Here is a 24354-nt window from a genome sequence, read left to right on the forward strand (position 1 = left end):
AGCCTGGAAGCCAGTTTCAAACAATTACTCATGGCCCATGGGTCATCTCGGTATATAAAAACTCCATCTCACTAAAATCACCAGAATCATTATTTTGTTTATTATTACATTTCCCCTATTGGGAAAAGAATACACGTAATCGACCCTAACAAATCTATTGAGGATCCATAGCCAACCCCAAAACTTCTGGACTAAGTTTTTTGTTGTTTTTTTTGTTGTTGTTGTTGTAGTATTTCCCCTATTGACAAGGCATCTGACTTTCTTTGAGCACTTGGGTACCGGCTAAAATTTCAGAGTTAGTATGCTGCTCTTGGCTTTCTCTAGTCTGCTTGAAGTGTTCCAACCATTTATTTAGTTTGGATTCAAACTCCAGTGACACTGCCATCTTAGAAAACAATCTCAATTCTCAACCTCTTAGGTAAATACTTTCTAATACCACATACAATCATTGCTATCAGATGGTCAAGCTTTCCATATATACATATTAATTTCAACTTTAGAGAGAATTGGACCAAAAAAACGGCTGCAGTTCAGCCAGCCATTTATTCTATGGATACACTGCGGCCAGTATTAGAAACAAACTCAACCGTTCTTCTGTACATTATCAAATTAACATACAAAAACATTAGTACAAGGAACTAAAAGAACATAAAGTTATCACTGGTCAAGGCATAAGCAATGAGTTGAAAGCAGTGTGTGTGTGTGTGTGTGTGTGTGTTTGTGAGAGAGAGAGAGAGTGACCCCTTCTAAATAAGTTAAGCCTGAGGTAATCTCGAAACCAATCCTCAAGAGAGCACAATGGAAGAATTAAAAAGGATCCACATCCCGAACTCCAACCCCAAGAGTTCTTAATTTCTTGCGGCGAGCCCGTGGGAACAAGAGTTGCTGAATCTGCTTTTCAGCTGCGGCTTCAGACGTTGCCTGCAAATACAACGGGAACACCAAAATTTTCAAAAAACTGTGCAAGTATAGACATCCTCCTTTCAAGGAGTACAAGAGTGGAGACAGTAATATTGAGGAAATGACATTCCCAGCTACTGTCAGTGGCACTGGGGTGAAAACGTTATCAACTAAAAACGTTATGAAACTTTATCATCAATTCCCGCAAAGAGAATAGTTCATTTTAGTCACAAATAAAAGAACAATAACAAGTTGTATTGAATCTTGATAGCCGCTTTCAGTCAGGTAACACGTCTGACCTAAAAAGGGGACCTACTTTTTTTGGTTCTCAAAATAGAAGGAAAAGGTGTCTTAAATTAGACCTTTCTCAGTAAAACACTCTCAAAACCCTGGACGAAACTTATTCTCCTAATGTCAGTTTTAAGTAGGGGCATCCTGGTATTGCCAGCATTACTAACATAAAGTTGTTCACAAACCAACAGCATAAAGGCATAAGGCTCCCTTATGCAATATTTGTGTCGCTCATCTCAGAATTTGGCCATAAAGACACTAACAGCCTGCAGTTTAGGATATAGCTAAGTCATTGATCAGCATCCATGGGAAATTATTACAACCAACAACAGCTAAGTCATTTATGGCCTCTGTAGGTAGCTGGGGAGGAAAAAAAAAGAGCAGCAAATAGAACGTTTAAAACTCAGGGAAAGAGGGTGAGTGCCACAAAAAGAAGTGAGGAAACATTGAGACCTAATAATTTTTATTAGGTAAGTTACACGTGCACTTAGTGAGTCTTGATCTCACGACCTCACCCTCCATCCAATATATTAATATTATTATTATTATTAATTGATTGGTAACTCACACACACGATGGGTCTTAAACCCACGACCTCACCCTCCACCTAGCACTTACAAGGGGAGGAGGTGCCAATTGAGCTAGAGCTCATTGGTTCCATCCCATTATCATGAAAGTAGAAAGTGTCATATAAACTAGAGCTCATTGACCTAAAAATTAGTATTGCAATGGATTTGGCAAAAACGGAACAGTCAATGACTGCTTGATCATGTTGGCCCAAAACAATTGAGTAATTATGAGCAGAGTAATTCTTTTATGAGCAATAAAAAAATTTTGAAAGGAAAAGGGCATAAAGAAACACTATGATCTAAAATTGGATAAATCTAAGAATTCCATGAAGACTATAAGACCAACAAACCCCCTATTGCTCTCATCCAATCAAATAGAGATGAGAGGAGTAATTATAGAATCATGAAAGCTTCATCACACCCAAATTAGCCATTAATGTACCAATAAAGAGTGATCTACAGCATGAGGCCAAAATTTTGCTTGCAGCCATGCTGGTAACAAAGTGCAGATTAATTAGGACAATGCAGCTGGCAAGAATCCTTTTATACACTGCCCTGTAGCTCAAGAGTTATGGAATATGGTGTGCTCATTATTTGAAGGGAAAGGAATGCACGTACATTTGTAGGGAATGAAAGATTGATTCACGGTTTGAAGCTTTCTTTCTTTCAGACTCTGTTTGAGTGGGCAAATGCTTCAGGTGTTTCTTCATTTACTTCTTTGCACAATTTACTTGATTTTTGTACTTTCATTGCTATAGCACACTACCTGTGTGCCTTGTTTTTTCGTTGTATTTTCTTATCTATTTTTCAATGAAGTTATTTACTTAACAGAAAAAAAAAAAAAAAAGAATCATTTTAGATTCCTGATATTATGGGTATATTTTTGGAATTGTCGAAGTTGTCAAGAATATCTGATTTCTCAAAAAGCAATTTAAATAGCTTACCCGGACTTTGAAAGGAAAACGATGTGTTTGTACTTCCACCCCAGAGAAAACCCTAACATCCATGCCCAGACTGTCAACCCCAATCAAATGAGCTCCCTATACAAGCAGGGTTAACTAATCAACAAAATTGATAATGAAATGTTAATGACATTAAACCATGTAATATTTAGAAACTGTTCAAGTTATAAGATCATATGACAAACATATATGAAACAACAATATCATTCATAGCTGATGTATTAGAGCTCAAAATACAGGCCAACAATTTTGCCTAAGTCCAAATCTTTTGAATGTAACCAAAGACCCTCCATAAAAGTTATTCATCTAAAAAATGCATAGCAATTTATGTTTACCATGAAATTTGAATAGGATAATTTTAAAAGTATCTTCTTGTATGGAGCTTCTCAATATCCCAATATCTTCATCAAGGATCATCCTAACAAACCAGGAAACTCGCAATCCTAATCCCTTGAAGCTATTTTAGGAGTGGGAAGCTTACTTGATGGGCTTCAAGTTTAATACATGGGAAGACACATAAAGCATAAATACATACTGTAATTTTTTCTTGATTGGTTAATAACACCACTTTTAAGGATGCATGCCTTGCATACATTCTGTTCAAAGTTTATAATGATTATATTTCTGGTAGTTCAAAATTAGGCTACACAATGTTATTACAAATTTACCCTCCCTTGGGTAACGTTGCTGTTAATTATCCTCATTATTGTGTATAACTCCTGGGTAGGCTGATTTTCTCGATGTGCAGTAGAGAGCTCCTGGAACACTGAAAAAGCAATGGCAAGGATGGTCTTCATAGAATTTAGATTCAATATTCTAAAGAAGGAATGAATGAGAGAGGAGAAGAGGATAAGAAGCTGTGACACAGATAGCAAATCACCCAAGAAACTCCCAAGGCCCATCCATCTTGTTAGGGTTGTTTTCTTTGGTTTGAGCTTGAGTGGGTCAAAGATTGGAGGCTTGCTACAGCCTTTTCCAGAGTCCATTACTCTTAAGTGTAATCTTAGAAGAAATTGAATGCAGTCACAATTTGACTTCCCTTACAATTCTCCAAAATGACCTGCCTACTGCTTGGAATCCTTTCAAGAAATATGGAATTTATCTCATGCCAAACATAGTATCAATTTTATGATCATTATTAATATAGCCAATAAATCATTCCAAAGATGGTTTTTCGACATGGACGGGTTAAATGCCAGGGTTCAAATGTGAGGGGTGGGTTGAATTTTAAGATTTATCTTTAATATGGAGAAAAAATGGGTTTGCATTTCGGGATACCAATATTCGCAGAGAAAGTAAGAGAGAATCTTGCATTTTTCAGTGCATATGAATGAGAGACGGTTATCAACATCTCAGAAATCAGGGGGTTCAGTGGATGGAACTCACAGAAGGGGGGGTGGGGGGGGGGAGTGGGGGTTAAACCACATGGCTAGATCATAGATGTCCAATGACTGACTAATGGCTAAGAGAGTTTTTCAAGTACAAGTATTGCATTGATATTAGAGGAACCAGAAACATAGCACCTGTGGTATTGCACCTAAGTTCTGCCACACTGAAAAAGAATAGAAACAAGACTGACAAGTGATGATGGAAGTAAAGACGTTATGACAGGTTTCTATAGTGGAGTGAATAACAACTCACGTAGTTCTGAACAGTTTTAGATCAAATAATGGTTGTCCTGTAATGGTGCAAACTAATGTCAAACACTCATGTCAAATAACATCCCAAGACAAAATGTTAACAGGGAAAGGTGATGCTACAAATATAGCAAATAAATAGGCCACATAGAACATCATGTTTAATGGGTTGGAAAGCAGGAACTAAGAATTTAATATCACAAAAAGCAGTAGAGTTGTAAATCCTTCTTTACCTCAATATCAAGGCCCTTCTTTTTGCAAAGTACTTTAAGAGCAACATCGCAACTAATACCCTTCTCACTGAACCGCTCTACAATTGCTGGTGTAGAGTGTACAAGAACATCAGGCTCAGCATCTTGAAAATCTTGCAAGCTAATTTCAGACTGCAATTATTAAAAGGAAAAGACATAATTTTTATCCAAAAAGGCCTGATGGAAACCAATTTTTTGTAAACTGCCTGCTTATATAAAAATATAAGCTAATTTTTTAAGTCTTTATTTATATTAATGTTTACAATATTCTTCATAATAATATTCATTGTTATGGAACCCCATTTTTAGGTAAGTCAGGAAAATAATATTTAAACTTACAAATATGACCATGTAAAGTGTAAGACACATGCCTGGATGCCATAAACAGAGAATAGCTCTATTCTCATAATCTCCAACCTGTACAGCGTTGGGCCAGTGTTTCCTTGATCACTTTCGGAATTCAAGCTTAAGATTTCTCCATCTGAACATGAAACAAAGACATATCAAATGAAAAATGTGGTAGGCATATAACTCTTAATTGTGATAAAAAAAATGTCAAACCATAACAGATATTCATTTAATAAGTTTCATCTTTCTCTGTGTTTTCTTTTCAAATTAGGATCCAACAGTAGATCAACTGAATTTGGCCTGCAACACCCAGAATCAATCAAAAAGCTTATTGACTGCAACCTATTTCATCTGGGTGAAAGGGAGCTGGGAGACACCTGGGCTTGGGACTTTTTGGTTGATTCTACGGGTTCCCCACACTGACCAGTGGCCACGTCCCTTCCCTCTCTCCAATCATTAAAAACCCCTGATCCCTTTCCTGTCCTTCATTTACCCAACCAGAACAAGGTCCCATTCTTTCTAATGCAGCAACAATAACTGGGGGTGAATTACAGCATTGAGTGACAGCTATGCACCACACAGGAAAAACCTCACTTTTGATTGTAGTTTCCTTCCAAAAATTGATTACAAAAATAAAATAAGGATTTGAATAAAAAAGGGGTTTGGAAACTGCATATCCATTTCAGAATGTCAGAAATCAGAAGGAACATATGAGCTGGACATGTCACCTCCCATATAGCCAAAAAAGTTCCTTCAGCTATCGAAGAGTATCTGAAAGGCAGTGCAAGAATAAGCTTTTCTTTTCTTTTCTTTAATGAATAATAAAATTTTATAGAAAGAGAAACAACCCCAGTACATTGGCAGTAAACAGGAGAAGTCCCTAGAAAAAAAAGTTGATGTCTAGATTTTAAAAAATCTAGAAAAAAGAGAAGCACTTTGAAGGCGTGATCCAAACTAAGAGGGACCACATAAAACAGGACCTTCACAATAATTATATCTCAAAAGACATCATAACCCATATTGTAGGCAGATCCCAAGTGTGCATGCTTACATATCTCAAAAGTACAAAACAAGATACAAGATAAAGCCCTTATAGATTATTATAAACAGAGAAATAAAAAAATTGATACCATGACTTTTAGATCTATAATCAACAAATTTAAGGACAAGGATTTCCTACAAACCAGTTTGAAGGAATCTCCTTCAACTCACTACGTGGTGATTTATATAACTATCTACGTGTATTATTTAAACAAGTCACATGACTCATTAAAAAAGTCATGTGACTAAAATACACATGGGTGGTCTTTTTTAACTGCCACGTAGTCATGGAAGTTTCCTCCAAACTGGTTTGGAGGTAAACTTTTTCCCAAATTTAATGATCATCCCACCCAGGAATCCACTCCACTTTATACTTCACACACACATCGAGATATATTGTACTTGTAGATTCTGACTGAGCAAAGAAACCCCAAATTTATGGTGTGATTTTGGACTGATAATCAATAAATATTGATGCTTATCTATCTCAAAGATCCTCTCACTGTAATAATCCCATCAGTATCAGAACCTTTATTGTTGAAAGATCTAGGTAGTATGTACATTGTGTCAGTTTACAAAGTTAAACATCCCAGCATATATCCTGCTATTCTCCATGGTAATTCAGATTTATTGGCAGAAGGTAAGAAACACACAATACCTTTCCAGTCTGAGTTGTATCCATCACTATCTACACAATGAAAAAGCGTTCTTATATATGATTCTTCGTCAGCAAAAGCAGGTCTGAGGCAGCCCACAATAGAAACACCATTTGATGGATAATCCATTGTTTTATTGTATTCCATATTAGCAGCCTACAATAAACATATACTCAATAAATCACAATTGTAAGAAGGGACTGATAAAAGAGAAATTAAATGGTCCACCTATCATAACTTCATGTAGTGTCATAGACAGAAAAGATTCAGGAGCCAATACTGTGAAATGAGGGTTACATTAAGTAAATATGTCATGATCCTTCCATCTTTTTTATTTATATCAAACATCACCCAATATACTTTCATTGTTCTCAAGAGTTTCCAAATGAAAGGGGATGACAGTGTGCACACAACTTTGATCATGACTAAGCATTGACAAAGTTTAGACATGTTAGAGACCATGACTTCGCTAATTTATTTATGCACTAGCAGCCAAAAACAAATTGGGCATTTAAGCACAATCTAATATGCCACTCCACATAGTTAGCACATAATGTAAGATGTAAATACTGTATTTTATAACTTCTGAAATTTAGCCCATTTAGGTATTGAGAATAGACAACTTAAAAAGGATGTGATGAATTTAAAGATGGAGTGAAATCATCCCATTTTAATTCATCCAGAATAAGGTTTCAATTCTATAAAATCATTTTTTATGCCCTATAGCAAGCTCAAACTAGAGGATAGATATCATGCCTTTTGAGCCAATGGACAAAAAAAAGTTTGCATTCCTTTGTGACACCTTTACTGCCACCAGAGCATGCCATATAATCTTTCTCATCTGCCAAGACATTTCAACAAACCTATTGCAAAAATGAATGACTTAGAAGTTTTATAACCTGGAAATTTGTTACTCAAAAGCTCATGAATAAATTTAACTTGGTGTGATGGCAAGCTCCCCTTGTCCAAGTGATGTGTTGTGGGTTCAAGTCCAGGGATCAGCCTCTCCAAAATTGGGGGCAAGCTACCTACCAACCACCTTTCCCAAATCCCAGATAAATGGGAGCATTGTGCACTAAGTATGACCTTTATTAGTTTTTTCATTAACATATGTTGGTCAGAAATATTTTGCATGAAAGAAAATCTATAATTACAATATTTGTTAGATATTCAAAAAAATCATTTTTAACTGCATCAAAAGACAAAATGGTGTCAAAAAAGAAAAAACCCTGAGATCCCACTGTCAATTCTACCGACTCTTATTCTGAGCACCTTTATATAGTCAGGTCACTACTTGCTAGCATAATTAAAGGAAATTTTGATTTTTTTTTTTTTTTAAAGTGGAATTCTGGCGCACATAAGGATAGTATCTTATATAATATTTATCAAACCAAGCAGTGATTACCTTTGTCAAGCATTTAGAAAAATAAATAGGGTGAACCAAGGTAGAAGTATCTGGCATTCCCCAGTCCACCGAAACCTCAGACAATTCAGAACCTACAACCTATTTAAACCAAAAGCAGTAAACCATTAAGTAACTCAAAAGAATCAAAAGAGCATAGAGAACTTTATCAAATTTATTATAGAAACTAACCATAAATTACTGCTTACCTCAAAATAATCATCTTCAAAAAGGGTCTCATTGCTATTGCCACTTTCAGAAATGTTGTATTCACCAGTGTTCCTTCTGTATTCATATATTGGGATCTCCATTCCAAACAAAGCATTCTAAATACAAAACATAACTACAATCACATTAAAATAAATTGTGCAACCTGCCTTATATAAGAAATTACAGAGAAATAAATAAACAGAACCACTAAAAAGATGTCAGAACAACTATAGTGATGTTGAATCTACTAAAGATGTCTGGATATGAGTTTCCTTACACCACTTTATTTATGAAGCCCTCTGGCCTGCTATTGCATAGTTAAATATCCATGGACGTGTCAATATCCAACACCAGAGTATCATCAAAATTCTGAATTTGTCAATGTATCTATAACTTGTAATTGAGACATGAATGTCTATCAAACTATTACAGTGTTAAGTACACACACAAATTACATATACACGCGTACATGTAATGAAAAGGTGCACATATATATAAACAATGTGACTTAATATGCTCACAGATTCTCATAGAGACCATTTTTATTTTTCCTTCTAATAAAGCTATTACTTATACCACTGATATATATAATATGTCTTCCCTATATCTCATAATATTTTTGTTAACATTATCTGTCATTTCATTTGGTACTGAGAAGAAACAATCTGACAGCATATTCCTTTTATAAATTTTATACAAGATGAGCAACAGGATAACTATCCAACACTTGCAGTCATGAGTTTTACTTTCAATATTATATATCATGAGTATGTTGTATGTACCAAATGTATCTTTGACAATTCTAAGGCTTTATTGTAATTTACAGGGCTTTATATACTGGCACAGATTCCAACATCTTTGCTTGTATATCGTATCCATAGAAACTTGACATATGCTTTATTTTTTTGATAGGTAAGAAAGTAATATCATTAATAGAAAAGTGTAAAAGATACACAGAGTTGATGGTAGTTAACAAAGAACAACATAGCAACAAAAAGAAATAAAGGAATCAAAATCATATTCTAAGAGACAGAAGAAAATCAATAATAGTAGAACAATCCGAAAGATCCCAACACTGAGACCAATCGAAGAGTCTGCTGGCACAAATCTAACAATTGAGCCATCGATTTCTTGATATCCTCAAAAGAAACTTGACATATGCATGAAATTAACAATTATAACATTTACTTTTTATCAATAATGATCATTCCTCATTACGAACCATCTCTTGAGTTGTGATATTAAATAAAAAACCCTCTAAGTACTATTTCTGATTCATAATATGACAGGCCAGTTACTTAGCTCTCTCCTTTGTAATTAGTATCTTTTCTTTCCTTTTTTATCTTCTCTTTCTGTAATTTTTTTTCTCTACCTTATGACTTTCTGCATAAGATAGTGTTCTTGAATATACATCTTTATTACTTATAAAAAAAAATGACAGGGCAGTTAAGAAAGGGTCAATATTTTTAATGCTTTCTTCTTCTGAAAAAAAAAAGAAAAAAAAAAAAAAAAATCTTGTGTGCATATACATGCAATTTTTTTTTTTTTTTTTTAATTGGTAATTACACATGAACCTGGTTGGTCTTGAACTCACAACCTCATTCTTCACCTTGCTCTTACAAGGAGAAGAGCTACCATTTGAGTTAGAGCTCATTGGCATATACATAAAAAATATATATTGCAATCATCTTAAATGAAATAATAAGCATACAGAAAATTTTAAATTTATATTTACAAGCAAATACGCAATTGAGAGAGAGAGATACTGGACAAAAAAAAAAAACTACATAGCAACTATAAAGTGCACCAAAAAATTCAATGAAACTAATTATATATTTTCAATGCAATTAAAAACATGCATTGATTATTGACTTTTGCAATTCAATTTTAAGAGTAAAATAAAATGTACAAAAACAAGAAAATCCTTACCACAGGGTTACTTGCTCCACGGTCTTCTAAGATGTTTGTATCATCAAAAATTTCAAAAAATATATCTAAATAAATAAGGAACTAGGTCAGGTTAAATCAATAATCAAGTTGGTATAAAAAATTGAATTTATCCACTCAAATCAGACTAAAAATAGTGAAGGAGAGCAGACCTCCATAGTCATCGATAACATATTGAAATTCACCCCATGAAATTTGTTCGTGTGGTTCACAATGTACCGTTCCAGGAAATACCAGCCAAGCACAGCTGTTAGCCTAAGACAAAAGGAAAAGTTTGACCATGCATGGTAATACCAAGTACAATGATACTACCTAAATTTGTCCCACAGATACAAATACTATGGTTCATCCCTTAATTTTCTAGTCCTAAAATTTATATATTTTTACCAGAAAAGGTGTATGTGAGCGGACCCACCTCAACTGTGCTCCTTGCTATTTCAGCAGAAGTAAGTTTAGTTTCCCGGATTCTTCTGGAATCTTTAACTTCTTCAAGAGGATGATAAGCTTGGTTACTCATGTAACTAGAAGAATCAGGTACAGAATCTGGATAGTCTGCAGCGACTGAAACTTTTGAAAGGCAAAGATCATGTCCCATAGAGAGCCAATGGAATTGTGTTGATCCCAAAAATGGATTTTTGCATCTAAAACTTCGACATAGAAAACCAAAATTTTCAATAAAAAGAGCAAGGATAAATTAAATTTGAGAGATTCAGAAATACAGGTAGAACAAAAAGTTTATAGACAGTTAATAAGATGTTCCTAACCAATCTGCATTGTTGTAAATTTATTTAAGTAAAATATTAGATGAAAAAGTGGGAAGAAAAAAGATCATGAAGGCAAGGAAGAAATTCATGACCATAACAAGAGGGAAATAAAAAGGCATGAGAAATGAAAATTTCATGCCAACTTATGGTCATGCTCTGTTTAAGCCATAATTTCTTCATTTCACTTTGAAACTTGACATTAAAATAGACAAAAGTGGTGTATGCAGTATTTTTTTTCTTTTAAGTTTATGCTTTATAAATGTTTGATTGCTGGAAAATGGAAAAAAGAAAAGCAAAAATTTTTTTTTCTTTTTTCTTTTTTCCTGGGAATGGAATGTGCATCAAACAAGATGAAAATCTTAACCTATCCTTAGCTTTATATATCAAAAGGCAAACATCAAATTACTCCTTTTCTTTAAGGAGATTTGAATCCTAACAAAAATAATTTAACATTCAAAATCTTGACTTAAAATTGTATGTATACCAGAAAAAAAAAAAAACCATAGATGAAGAAAGGGGAACCACAAAACTCATGGAGGCAGTGAAGAATTTACCCCATTATGAGCATGCTCTCATGTTAATCATCATTCCTTTAGTTCAATTCCAAGACTCCAAGTTCCTATGTCTAGTTTCAAATTAAGATAGTGATAGGTGAGCTGTTTCTCTTGTGGCATTAGATATCATCATGTAATATTTGGTTGCTAAAAACGGAGGAAATAGAAGAAACTTTGGAATCTAAGTTCATTGATTTTTTTCTTCGAATTCAATGTGCATCAAACAAGATGAAAGAGCTTTCCACCTAGGAAAAAAAGGGGAGGGGAGGGGGGTGGAAATGCAAATAAGACCCCTTGAATTTTAGGGACCAAATCAAACTAACCCCCTATTCGTTTCATTTGAAACAATAAATCCCAAAACTCCAAAAAATGCCCAAATTAACAGTTCTGTTATCATTCCGTTGGTGCATTGGATGGAAATGCAATCACTACACATGATGCATTTTCATAGAAAAAAAAATTAATTAAGATATATTTAAAAAAAATCCTTTTAAAAATTATTTTATTTTCTTCTTTCTCTCTTATCTTCTTCTTCCCCTCTCTCCCAATCCTTCTTCTTCCTTCACTGGCCAAACCCCTAAACAAACCACACAACCAAAACCCAATCACCACCCCCCAAAAAATGCAACACTGCCACCTTCTATTCCCTCATAAACTGCACTCCTGCTGCTGTAGCAACTCACTGATAAAAATTCCAAACATTCATCCCAACCCTTTCACACACAATCTGACCATACCACCCCAACAACATCGCAAAGAACTATTATTCTCCACGCATAGATTCCCATCCCTCAAATTCAAAGGATTCAAATTCCCACAACTCTCACTCCCTATCTTGTTATTTAACATATCCACTCTACACTGGTCCTCAGAAACACGACTTAAATTACACCAACACCTCAACAAAACTCAGGGTTCACGGACCAAATCCACAAGAGGGTGCTCATATTTCAACTTCTCACCACAACATGCCATTCTCATCACAGTCCCACCAACACAAGATGGTTTTTGCTTAGCCAGCAATTGTTGCTTAAAACACCATCTTCCTAAGAATCTTCCCCATATCTGAACAAATTCTTGGCCTCCTTACCCTCAAACTGATCTCTACGTGCTCTAATCATCACCAAGCAATTCACACACAAATCACCAACACTATAACTCCTAGAACAACAAACCACACCAAAGTTACTGTCTTTCTTATTATAATTATCATTAAAAACAATTTCAGTGCGGAAACGATTAGCCAAAGCCTGGCATTTAGGGGTTAGGATGAAGGGGGAATAGGCTTTGGTTATGGGGTTTGTTTAAGGGGTTGGCTGGAGAAGAAAGAAGGAGGATTGAGAGAGAGGGGAAGAAGAAGATAAAGAGAAAAAGAAGGGGGGGAAAATATAGGGATTTTTTAATTAAATTTTAATTCTAAAAAAAATATTAAACTTCATCATATGATAGCATATTGATATTCCATCCAATGCACTAAAGAATTTTTTCTTATTGGTGAGTTACAGACGCACGGGTCCAGAACCCATGACCTCACCCTCTCCCTAAAACCTATAAGGGGAGGGGGTGCAAGTTGAGCTATATCTCATTGATCCAATGCACCAACAAAATGATAGCAGAATGACCAATTTGGGCATGTTTCGGAGTTTAGAGATTTATAATTTCAAATCGAAAGCACAAGGACTTAGTTTGATTTGGGCCCAAAGTTCAGGGTTTTTTTTTTTTTTTTTGTATTTACCACTAAAAAAAAAAAAAGGAGAGAGTCTCTATATTCTAAATGCCAAACAAATACTCCTTTTTTATTGCACGCATCTCATATGAAACATCATCTAGAAAGCAAACAAAGTGATAATGTTATTTGAACCATAATCAAATCTGCAAGGAATTCTCCAACTGGTATCAGATATATTTAACATTATTGTAACCACTAAGTTAGACAACATATCAATAATTTAATCATAAACTGAAACACACCTTAAGCCAACAGGATCAGGAACTCTTCCAACATCAAAAGAAGGTCTCAACCAGCTGTTTGTTATCCCATGGGATGTTGAGCAACATACCCCTTCTGCATGACATAAATGACAATGAGGACCTGAAAACACCGTAGTCAACCCAAAAAAGAATGCAAAAATTAAAACAATTGACATAAAGTAAAATAAATAATATAAAAAAACAATTTTCAGGTATTATAACCGTCTACAGAGAAATGAAGAAACTAAAAAGAAAATGATGAACAATAAAACAATCAAAAGAAATGCAAAAATTCATACCCTCTTCCAATGTTTTCTCAGCAACCAAACAGATGAAAAACAACACCAAATTCCCGTTGCAATCAAGTAATTGCATGTGGGTCTTCTGTCAACAACTATATATAACATAACAGAAACTAATTTAACCATTCAAAGTCGGCACTTTCTCCGCATTTGGCATTGGAATTTTGCAGAAAATCAAAATGGGTATCTTATAAAACATGCAAATCGAGATGGGTATTCGACGAATTCGAAGTTCTGTTACTACCAATATCATTTCAAAAGCATCGGCACGCAAAAGAATATAAAAAAGGATCAAATGACTGTGATTACCTAAGGGGATTGAAGAAGCTGCTGCGATCGCCATGAGAGGGAGAGAGATCAGAGAGATAGAAATAGCATACGATGATGGGTGCTGTCGTTGTTGGTGCGTAATATGTAGTCTGCTTTGTTCATCAGTCACTCAGATAAGGGAAGACTGAAGAGATGGGGACCTCTCTGACTCTGTTTCGTGTCTTTACTGAATTGGGTATGTGCTGCCAAATAATAAAACGGTTATAAAGAACCTCTAAAATGAGTTTGGGGAGAGCTGAACGTGCCTAACACAATAGTCTGACTGCGGGAGTTTGAGAGTAGCATAGGGAGGAAAAAGAACATCATAAGTTAAAATGTGTTCAAAAGAATTTTGCAAACTAGTATCTCGAGTTTTATAGACTCGATTTCAATCTAAAACTCCAGAGTTAAAGACTCGATTCTCACTTGGTAAGTTGGCGGTATGATGCCACATAGATCTCGAGTCTTAGAGACTCGAGTTCCAAAAAGTAAAATTAAGTCTCTAATACTCGATTTTTGTACTTGAAGAACATCATATCTAAAGAAGAATAGAGGAAGAACGATCTGAAGAAGAACAAAGGAAGAACGATCTGAAGAAGAACAGAGGAAGAACAAATCTGAATAGGCACGATCTGGAGCTCCGAAGAACAAAGGAAGAACGAAGAGATGATATGGTTGACTGATGATTGAACGCTGGGTGAGCCGATTTGGTTGATTGGACGATTGAACGTTGGGTGGGCGATTGGACGATCTGGTCTTCAAATCTACAGCATCAAAGAACGAAGAAGTAGAAGGAAAAAATAAAACGCGAGAAAGAAGAACCCATAGGAAAAAATAAAACGATGAAACTCGAGTATTAAAAACTTGAGTTCCATGTGGATATTTTTCCACCTCAGATGCCACTGCTTACAAATCGAGACTTTGAAACTCAAGTTTGATCTTAGAACTCGAGTTTTAAATACTCAAGATGCTAGTTTCCCACATTGCTTTGAAGCGTGACAACTAACGAAATTGTTTGATATTTAAGGTTATTCGGAAAAAAAAAAAAATTCAAGTCTGGCTTGTGCTAACCTATATATTAATGTGTACATACACTCTAATTCGCAAAACAATTGAAATCGTGAGTTAAAAACAGAATTTTAAATTGGAAGTTGTGTTTGCATTTCACAATTTAAGTTGTTGAATACATATGTATCTATACATCTTAATGTACAACAAGTATTTGACTATCTATATAACATCTATTTTGGGTTTTTCTTTTTTCTTTTTTTATATATCATATATTTTTATAATGAATTATTTGTGTTTAGTAAAATCCAAATTTTATTAAGTTCGATCTCTCTTAATAGTTTGCTTGTTGCTCGAAGCAAATCTCAAGTTGGAATTTCAACTCAAAGTGAAATCTAACTTCCTGAATTAAGGTTCGGGATTCGAAAATGCATCACTAAAAAGGACTTTTTGTTGTAATGCAAGTAACAATGGAAATGAAAAAGACAATGACTACAAACCCTAAGAAACTAAAACTTGGTCATTTCTAGTGCAATTGATTCGAAGTGGAATGATTAGAAATAAACTATAATTTAAAGTAAATTGTTCCTAAGCAAACTAATGCGAAGTGAGCCAATTCGAAGTAAACTACAGCAGATCCAACTCTGAATCATCTTACTAACACTAATTGATTGGAAGTAAAAATAATTGAGATCAAATAAGACTAACAACTAAATACTTAATTAAACTTGATTGCAAAGTACAAGGCAAGCAACTTACAAGTATAAATTCTTCGCTACTCCTAGGAACTTGAAGACTTCCTAAGAAACTAAATACAAATTATTTCATAGATTATGTATACTACTATTTAAAAGGGCTTCCTCTGTTTGGACCTGATTTTTTTGGTTCCAAAATACCTCTACACCTCTAGGTTTAAGTAGAAACATAATTAAAAGATAATCGAGTAAAAATACATGTCTAACTTACACTAAAACATTGCCTACAAAATAGGAACACTCTTCCACTAACTCACTTCTTCAAAGTAACTATACGTTTATTGGTTTTTTTTTAAAATAGAAAAATAACTTAAACAACTCACGTTGCTACTGTTTTTTTCCTTAAAAAAATCACCCCATGTTCATCCAAAAACAAAAAAAAAAAAAAAAAAAAAAAAAAAAAAAAAAAAAAAAAAAAAAAAAAAAAAAAAAAACTAAACTAAATAGATATATGCATTTTTTTTCGATAAGTAGATGCATTTAACTCCTACTAAAACATTGCTCTCCCTGATGATTTTCAAATTGCTCTTCTATTTTTTTTTTTTTTTTGTAAAGGTTAATAATTTGCATCTATTATAATTTGAAATTACTACATTTTTTAATCACAAAAATATCTAGGGGTGTGATGAGTGTTCTACGTTTTGGATGAGGTTCAAATTGCTCTTCTGAAGTGCTTTTCTTTATTTTCATATTTCTTTATCATTATCTTTTTCTTCTTCTTCTTTTTATGATATGTGTTTGTGGGTTAAAGCTTACTCATTACCTTCTACTAGCCTCTGAGCACGCGCTCACGTGCATGCTTTGAGACTATTCTATTTTTTGGGTAAGAATTAATTTAGAACATTTATTATAATTTGGGATTACTACATTCTCCAATCACAACAAAAACCTATAGGTGTAATTAAAAAATTATTTCATCACACATAATACTCATCACACCCCTAGGTTTTTTTTTTTTTTTTTTTGTGATTGGAGAATATAGTAATCCTAAATTATAATAAATGCTCTAAATTAACCCTTACCCTAAAAATAGAAGAGCTTTTGAGCACGCACGAGAGCATGTGCTCAGAGACTAGTATCAATAAGTTCTTTAGTATGCTCATGGTATCTTCTTCTGCACAATGAGTCTCGATTATACTTAAGGTTCCGACGGTTAATGTCAATTGCGCTTTCCACGTGTCGCTTCCTTCCTAAGTCTAAATGACATCTATTAAACTACTAAGGATTTTGCTAATGTATGCCCTAAGGGCACATAATAATTAATCATTTTTGGAAAAAAAAAATTTCAAGACAACTTTTTCAATTTCCAAAAAAATGTTTCCAAAAATAAATAACTTAATGTGTGCCTTTAGGATATACATTAATCGGACCCAACTATTAATTGGACCCAATACCCTCTTGTTACTTCTTTAAAGTAACTCTACAACTGTACCAGGCTTGGCTGCGTCAATGCCATGTATCATTATTACATTCATTGTTTCTGCAACTATGTACCCTTCACTACCTCGAAGTAACTGTTCCACTCCTTTCTTAGGGTGAGTTTGGTTCAGCTTTTTGTAAAAGTGCATAATGAAAAAGTGGAGTTTTCAAAAAGTGCATAATTGAAAAAGTGCATTTTCAAAAAGTTAAGTGTTTGGTAAAAACTGTTAAAAAGTGCTTTTTGAAAAAGTTAAGTGTTTGGCTAGCACTTATAAAAGTGATAATTTAAGGGATAAATTACCAAAAAGGACAATGTATATATAAGAGCATCTCCAGCAGGTTAGACAGATTTTTGTGCTGTTTGGACAATCAATAATGACATTTATCTTTTGCCTATCCACTTTTTTAATTTTTATTTTGTAATCAAATTTATTCTTTTTTAATATTTATTTTTCTTTTTCTATTCAGTTCAACAATTATATTTTTCAATAAAAAGTGTTACATTCACAATATTTTTTGCAATACTTTCACAAGAATCATAACAAAATCTTATACGAAAAGTTATTACTAGTTCTAATTTGAACCTATTACTAAAATTATATTTTTACTCATCAATATTAGCTAATTACTTAAAATTTATTATGAAAATATTGTGAAAATATTGTGGTAATATTTTGAAATTGTGATTTCTAATACTTTTCCTCTTTTTTTTCCCTCCATACGTTACCTTTTCCTTTTTTTTTTTTTTTTTTTTTTTTTCTTGTATTTTATCCCACCACACACGTGTACACTCTTTTGTCCACACCCTCTCCTTTTTCCTACACCTCCACCTTCCAGAAGGCTCTCTTCATTCTTTCCTTTTTCCTTTTTCCTTTTCTGTTTGTTTCCAGAAGGCTCTCTCAATTCCAAAGCTCTCCGGCTCTCTCAATTTCTTCTCTCTCTCTCTCTCTTTTTTTTTTTTTTTTTTCCACTTGATTTCCAAAAGATCTCCACTTTCGCTTCTTGACTTATGTGAAGCAAATTGCTCGCGGACCTGAACTGAAAATTGAGAAGCCTCACGACCTGAACTGAACACTATGGGTTCGGTCTTCTTTGTCTTCTCTTCTTCTTCCTCTTCTTCTTCTTTCTTTCTGTCTTTCTATGTGTTTATGGTTGTTTGGCCGTGGGTTTGTGCTATTTGATTTCTGTATTTTTGGATTGTGGTTTGTGTTTTGGGTAATGATTTTAATCTTCGTCTTCATCTTCTTCTTCCTCTTCTTCTTCTTTCTTTCTGTCTTTCTATGTGTATTTTTGGTATGTGTTTTTGGATTGTGGCCGTGGGTTTGTGCTATTTGATGGGTATTTCCGTAATTTTATTTTTGCAACGGTAACCTACTGAAAACGCGTATTGCGCGTTTTCATTTATGGACCCCTGAGGGTCCATAAAAATTTCCGCGTTTCTCCTTATTTTTGGTCTATGCCCAAAACGCAACTTTTATCAAAAAGTTGCGTTTTGGGCTTCACCAAACGCATATTTTGGTTTGGCTTTTTTCAAAAAGCGTTTTTTGGGTTCAAAACGTGGAAACAAACGGGCACTTAATTGCTTTGAACAGTATTAGATTAACACAACTTGTCAACATCCTGGGCATTATTTCTATCCTTTCAATTATTTTACTCAATTCGTCAAATCACTTTTACCTTTCCAGTTGTACCTTTCTCGTTGCTCCACTTGTTTGCAACGCCCGAGATTTGATTTGATATAATTAAGTGTGTAACGAGTTCAACATCAAGCATATGCTGGGTTTATTTGGGTTTTATGAACAATTACAAATAGCCTCAATTGAGACTAATCCTTTTGGTGTGTGTGATAGAAGGACCACCTATGTAAGATTTCCCCTATCCATTAAAAGTGGGGTGTCCCTAGCCTAGTACCCAACTTCAAGCTCAATATCTTTTCAATGGGACACAAGGATTTCACCACTCTAAACTATGTTGAAGTCACACCCTCTCATCCGCTCCTTAATGATTTTAAGCAAGTAACCACATAGCATTAATATCATCACTGAGATGAATACATCCTAACTCGAACTTGCTTGAAACAACATGCAAGTCCCACTTTTATGTGTCGGCCAAAATGGGGATATACCCCTTTTAGCCAAACTTTCCAGCAAAATGCCCCATGTCTGAAACTATTTAGGGATATACCCCTATTTTAAACTCAATTTCTAAAAATTGAGTTTCAATGAAAAACTCGATTTGGTGAAAATCGAGTTATAGGCAATCAAACTAAAACAAAAAAACAAAAAAACAAAGCAAAAAAAAAAACAAAGCAAAACTGCATTGAACTCGAGTTCCATGCAGGTTTTTTCAAGCAACTCGATTTTCGACAAATCGAGGTTTTCATTGAAACTTGATTTTCTAAAAATTGAGTTTCAAAATAAGGATATATCCCTAAATAGTTTCAGACATGGACCATTTTCATTTGCTGGAAAGTTTGACTGAAAGGTGTAAAACCTAATTTTGGCCTTTATTTTTCTAAATAACAGCCACTCAAACTAAACTTGCAAACAACCATTTTTTCCAACCATTTCATTGTTTGAGAGATTTAATTGAAGGAATGGAAACATTGATAGGAAATAACATAAAAGAAATATAATGAAATCATTTTATAACAATATTATTGTTATACCACTATTTAAAAATAAAGGGCTGAATGTTTAGGGGTATTTTTGAAGTTTTAATGAAAATTTTATTAAACCTAATTTCATTTCCTATGATTCCTCTTAATCTTGAATGGAATAATAATTTAAGGGTTACAAGGGAAAAGTTTGAGAAGAATTAAAATGAGTATTTTCTTCTACCCCTTTTATTTCATTCCATTTAAACTCCCAAATAATCGAATAGTTTTTTATTCCCTTAATAAAAACTTCCAAACAAAGGAATTGAAGGAATATTCCCAAATAATTATTTTTATTCTTTTTATTTCCCTCCTCCTCATTGAAGTTTTAATCAGTTTTTCTATTTCACTATTTGATGCACTTTGACATTGCAAAATTTTTATAGGTAACCCACGGCTGGAAAATTTGGAACCAACTCAATCTGCAAGAACAAACAACAAGAATCAAGCACGAAAGAAGCTGGATTTGACTTTTCACTTTTTCTTTTTAATAGTTTTTTATATCTATAATTCAATAGTTGGATAATAGCGGGAGGAAAATGAATTTTAACACTGGATTCCTTTATTGGAAATGCCAAGAGTTGTTAATTGATGATATTTATTTAAATGTTGTACTTTTACTTTCTACAATTATTTGGGATGATATCAATAACTTTTATTGTGTGTAATTTTGTTTTTTGTTTATATAGTATATGGAGTTAGTATTGCTTTTCCTATGATTTCTCATAAACCAAACAGGGGCTAATACTTGTTCCGACAATGATCTGTTGTAGTGTGGTTGTTTTTTCAGTGACCTGCTAGTTTTATTTATTGTAAATATAGTATATTGCTATTTTTTTTAATTTTAAACATTATATATATATATATATATATATATATTAAATTAAGGCCATGTTTTTAATATCACCATTGGCCATGTCATTTTTTTCTTTCCATTACTAAATGGAATAGATTATTTTGATGTAATACCAAAAGATTATCGATTATTTTGATATAATACCAAAAATATTAGGACTAAACTGACACAATTTTATTTATTTTTCTTTTTTGAGAAACCAAACCGATGGCCTATTTTATTGGATAAAAAATTGAAAGATACTACATGGACATAAGGAATCCAAATCTTCTGTCCCACTTTTCCTACTCTACTCTATACTCCACCAATAAAAACTTGCCACGTGTTAACATAATTAATTAAATACTATCACTATTGACTTATTAATATTATCATTATTAATTAATGGTAGTATTTAATTAATTAGGTAAATACGTGGCAAGCTTTTATTGGTGGAGTATAGAGTGGAAAATGAAAAGTAGGACAGAAGATTTAGACTCGGACATAAGCTGACATTACATGCTCAAGTTCAGGGACTTTAAATCCATCATGCACAGAATCATAGCACAGCCTGTTTCTGTGTAGTTAGGCCTTTTCAAGTATTTTTATTTTTTTTTTTTTAATGAATCAAGACTTTATTAAACAACAAAAACACGATACAGCAACAATTGTAGTTGGGCTTCTTCAAGTATTAGCACAATTGTATTGAAGGTTGAAGAAAACTCAACAGGAGCAGTAGAAGAAGAAGATTTTTGAGTCTCTTCCTGCCGCCTCATGATAAATGACACATAGAACCACATTTTGGCAACATTCTTAAAAAAACAAAATAAAACATAAGACCAGCAAGATGGGACTCGTACATGCTTCAAGGAGATTTTTTCAATATGCGCTCAAATTTTTGATTTTTGACCTTGAATGATAACATGTTGTTGACCAATAAGGTTTCCTTAAGAATCATTGATTTTTTTTGTATTTGCTTTTTTCATGCCAAGTTCCACAAGAAGTAATCCTATATACATGATTGTTATTGCCAATTTTGAGGAGAAGTGGAGAACTATTGATCGTGGAACCTGACATGAAAGAAGCAAATCCCAAACAAATAAAAAATCTATAATTCTTAAGCAAACCTTCAACAATGTGGGTCTTTGTGGCATTTATAAACCAACAAAACAAAGGGTCAGATCATAAGAAGGCAAAAAGAGGGCTCAAAATATCTTCTTCTACTGCTCTTGTTGAGTCCTCATAACCTTCAATACAATAATTGTGCTCAGTGGCGTAGCCACTTGAAGACCGAAGCGCCCCCACAACCACCCCCCCCACACACACAAAAAAACAAAAGATTTTTGAAAAAAAAATATTAATTTTTTTTTTAATATCCTAAATAATTTGAAAATTTTAAATAATTTTATTATTTTGGCCCCATACCTGATAATATACATATATATTTAAGAAAGTTTAAAAATAAACATAATTTTCATTTAAATAAAATACAATCCATAAATACATATGTCAATAAAATACAATAATTAAACATTCAGCATCTTTAAAATAAACACATTGATATTTTAACAATGACCTCAACAAAAGGAAAAAAATATATAATTTTCATTCCAACACATTTATGGCTTACTTGTACATAGCAGTAGAAAAATTGTAAAGTCATCAATACTTGATGACTTTAGATCTCTTAAAGAGCGTAGGTTACAGTCTTGAAAAAAAGATGTTTAATTTTTATATTATTTTATGTTTTGCAACTTTGCCCATTTCATAGTTGATTAAAAATATTAAAGTGTTTTGTCAATTTTGTCTAATGATTGTTTAATTTTAATTAATACACGTTTATTTATAACACATATTGAGTTATGAAGTATTGTATGTTACTGTTTTACATTTCATACGCACACCAAAAAAAAAAAAAAAATTATATATGGCCCTCCAAAGATAAATTCCTGGCTCCACTACTGATTGTGCTACTACTTTAAAAAAGCCCACAATACAAAATGTAGGAGAAAGACCATGATATTTAGTACAACAATAACCGTTGGTACAAAAAATCATTAATCTCATGTTTCATAAAATGAGACATACTTCTTTCGATCATATTACTCTCAAGTATCATAAACTGCGACATATGCTCTTTTCGTACCTATTTCACCAACATCAAGATCAAAAGATGACAACATGGAGCCAATTGGATTCATCTTACCTCAAGGCAACACCATTTGCCTTCGGTGCAGGACATATTCAAGCAAATTCTGGCATGGACCCTAAACTCGTTTATGATTACTTGAACCCTACATGCTCATCAGTACAAGAAAAGCCTAATCAATTTATTCTTGAATAAGCCTTACGCATCTAAGTCATTCAATCTAGCAACCATTAACTACAGTCAATAGTTGTTCCTAAACCATTAGCAAAATGAAAGTCAAGCTAATTGGAGAAAGGAAGAAATTCAAGGGTATTTGAAACCTAAGCTTGATGGTAATCCTAGAGAGAATATTTTTTGGAGTTGAGATAATTATCACACCAGGAGGTTGTAGTTATAGAAAACCTATCTCAACTATTACATCTACCGTCCTAGTCTTTCCAGAACAGATGGTGACAAGACAACCTACATATCTGTGCTAATATCTGCGGAAATTTCATCAACAACATATAGAAATCACTAGTCACATATCAACTAGCTAGGATACATGGCCAATCACACATTGCTAGGAACAGATTTATCACTAGTACAACCACTTTTGCCCTTTGTTAGCGTTGGTCAGCCTCAGATACTCATTGGCAAACCATAGTTTCGCGTTGATCAGCCCGTTTTGTTAAGCCAACGGATAAGCATTGTTTGGGTGGTCAGCACATGTCAGCCCTAATGACGTCAGCATCCATTGACTTTGACCGTCGCCGCTGTTGACCGGGGTCAAAATTTTTCTAAGGGGCCTATCCTGCTTAGTTTTTTGCGTAGATTCCGTTTTTGGGTTCAGTTTCTTCGTTTGAGGTCCCTATATCCCTCTTTTTGGTCATTTTCTTCATTATGGCTCAACAAAACGAACGAGATATCATACGTCCTATCACCATTATGTTGGATGGTCCTACTAGCTATCATGCATGGTCTCAGAATATGACTGTCTTTCTCAATGGTCGTAAACTATGGAGATATGTGACTGGTTCAATTCCTAAGCCAGTACCAAAACCTACGTCCAAAGCCACAACTACTGAAGATGCCTCCAAGACTGCTGTTACAACAGATGATTATGAAGAACGCCTAGAGGAATGGAAGAGTATTCAAAGTAAGATCTTGTCTTGGTTTATCAATACCTCTATTCCCTCCATTCATAATCTTCTTCCTCATCTTGAGACTACTAAGGCTGCTTGGAAATTTCTGGCCAATCGCTATAATTGCACTAATGATTCAAGCCTGGAGTTCCACATTGAATCAAAGCTTTATCAAATGCGCCAAGAGACATGTTAGTCTATTTCTGATTTTTATTCTCAGACTTCTACTATGTGGGAACAACTCTCTACTGCAGATCCTCCACTAGTGTGTTCTAAAGACATTGAGCTCTTTGT

General features: G+C 33.8%; 1 protein-coding gene across 6 annotated transcripts; it reads right to left on the reverse strand.

Annotated features, from left to right (window-relative positions):
* Window positions 1-386: 386 nt before the first annotated feature.
* On the reverse strand, window positions 387-14409 carry LOC115965285 (uncharacterized protein At3g49140). Of its 6 annotated transcripts, none has more exons than XM_031084463.1 (13): window positions 14115-14409; window positions 13803-13897; window positions 13504-13624; window positions 10630-10855; window positions 10367-10469; window positions 10197-10261; window positions 8267-8383; window positions 8061-8159; window positions 6658-6811; window positions 4982-5091; window positions 4593-4742; window positions 2705-2800; window positions 387-921 (listed from the first exon to the last, which is right to left on the reverse strand). In XM_031084463.1, exons 2-13 carry the CDS (start codon window positions 13876-13878, stop codon window positions 808-810), a joined length of 1431 nt encoding a protein of 476 aa, XP_030940323.1. In that variant the 5' UTR covers window positions 13879-13897; window positions 14115-14409; the 3' UTR covers window positions 387-807. The 6 variants fall into 6 exon arrangements, with proteins under 6 accessions (XP_030940323.1, XP_030940324.1, XP_030940322.1 ...); XM_031084464.1 differs by having other exon boundaries at window positions 10630-10861; window positions 13504-13597; window positions 14115-14408; XM_031084462.1 differs by having other exon boundaries at window positions 10630-10861; window positions 14115-14408.
* Window positions 14410-24354: the final 9945 nt, after the last annotated feature.

The sequence above is a fragment of the Quercus lobata genome, chromosome 10, assembly GCF_001633185.2.
Source record: "Quercus lobata isolate SW786 chromosome 10, ValleyOak3.0 Primary Assembly, whole genome shotgun sequence".
In the NCBI taxonomy this organism is placed as follows: domain Eukaryota; kingdom Viridiplantae; phylum Streptophyta; class Magnoliopsida; order Fagales; family Fagaceae; genus Quercus; species Quercus lobata.

Excerpts from the sequence above, each read along its gene's own strand:
- LOC115965285 (XM_031084462.1), bottom strand. The coding sequence starts at position 13,878 with ATGCAATTACTTGATTGCAACGGGAATTTGGTGTTGTTTTTCATCTGT. Across the intron at positions 10,862-13,503 it reads CCTGATCCTGTTGGCTTAAG|TTTTAGATGCAAAAATCCAT; the intron begins GTGTGTTTCAGT and ends TCTATGTCGAAG. Across the intron at positions 2,801-4,592 it reads AGAAGGGCCTTGATATTGAG|GGAGCTCATTTGATTGGGGT; the intron begins GTAAAGAAGGAT and ends CTGCTTGTATAG.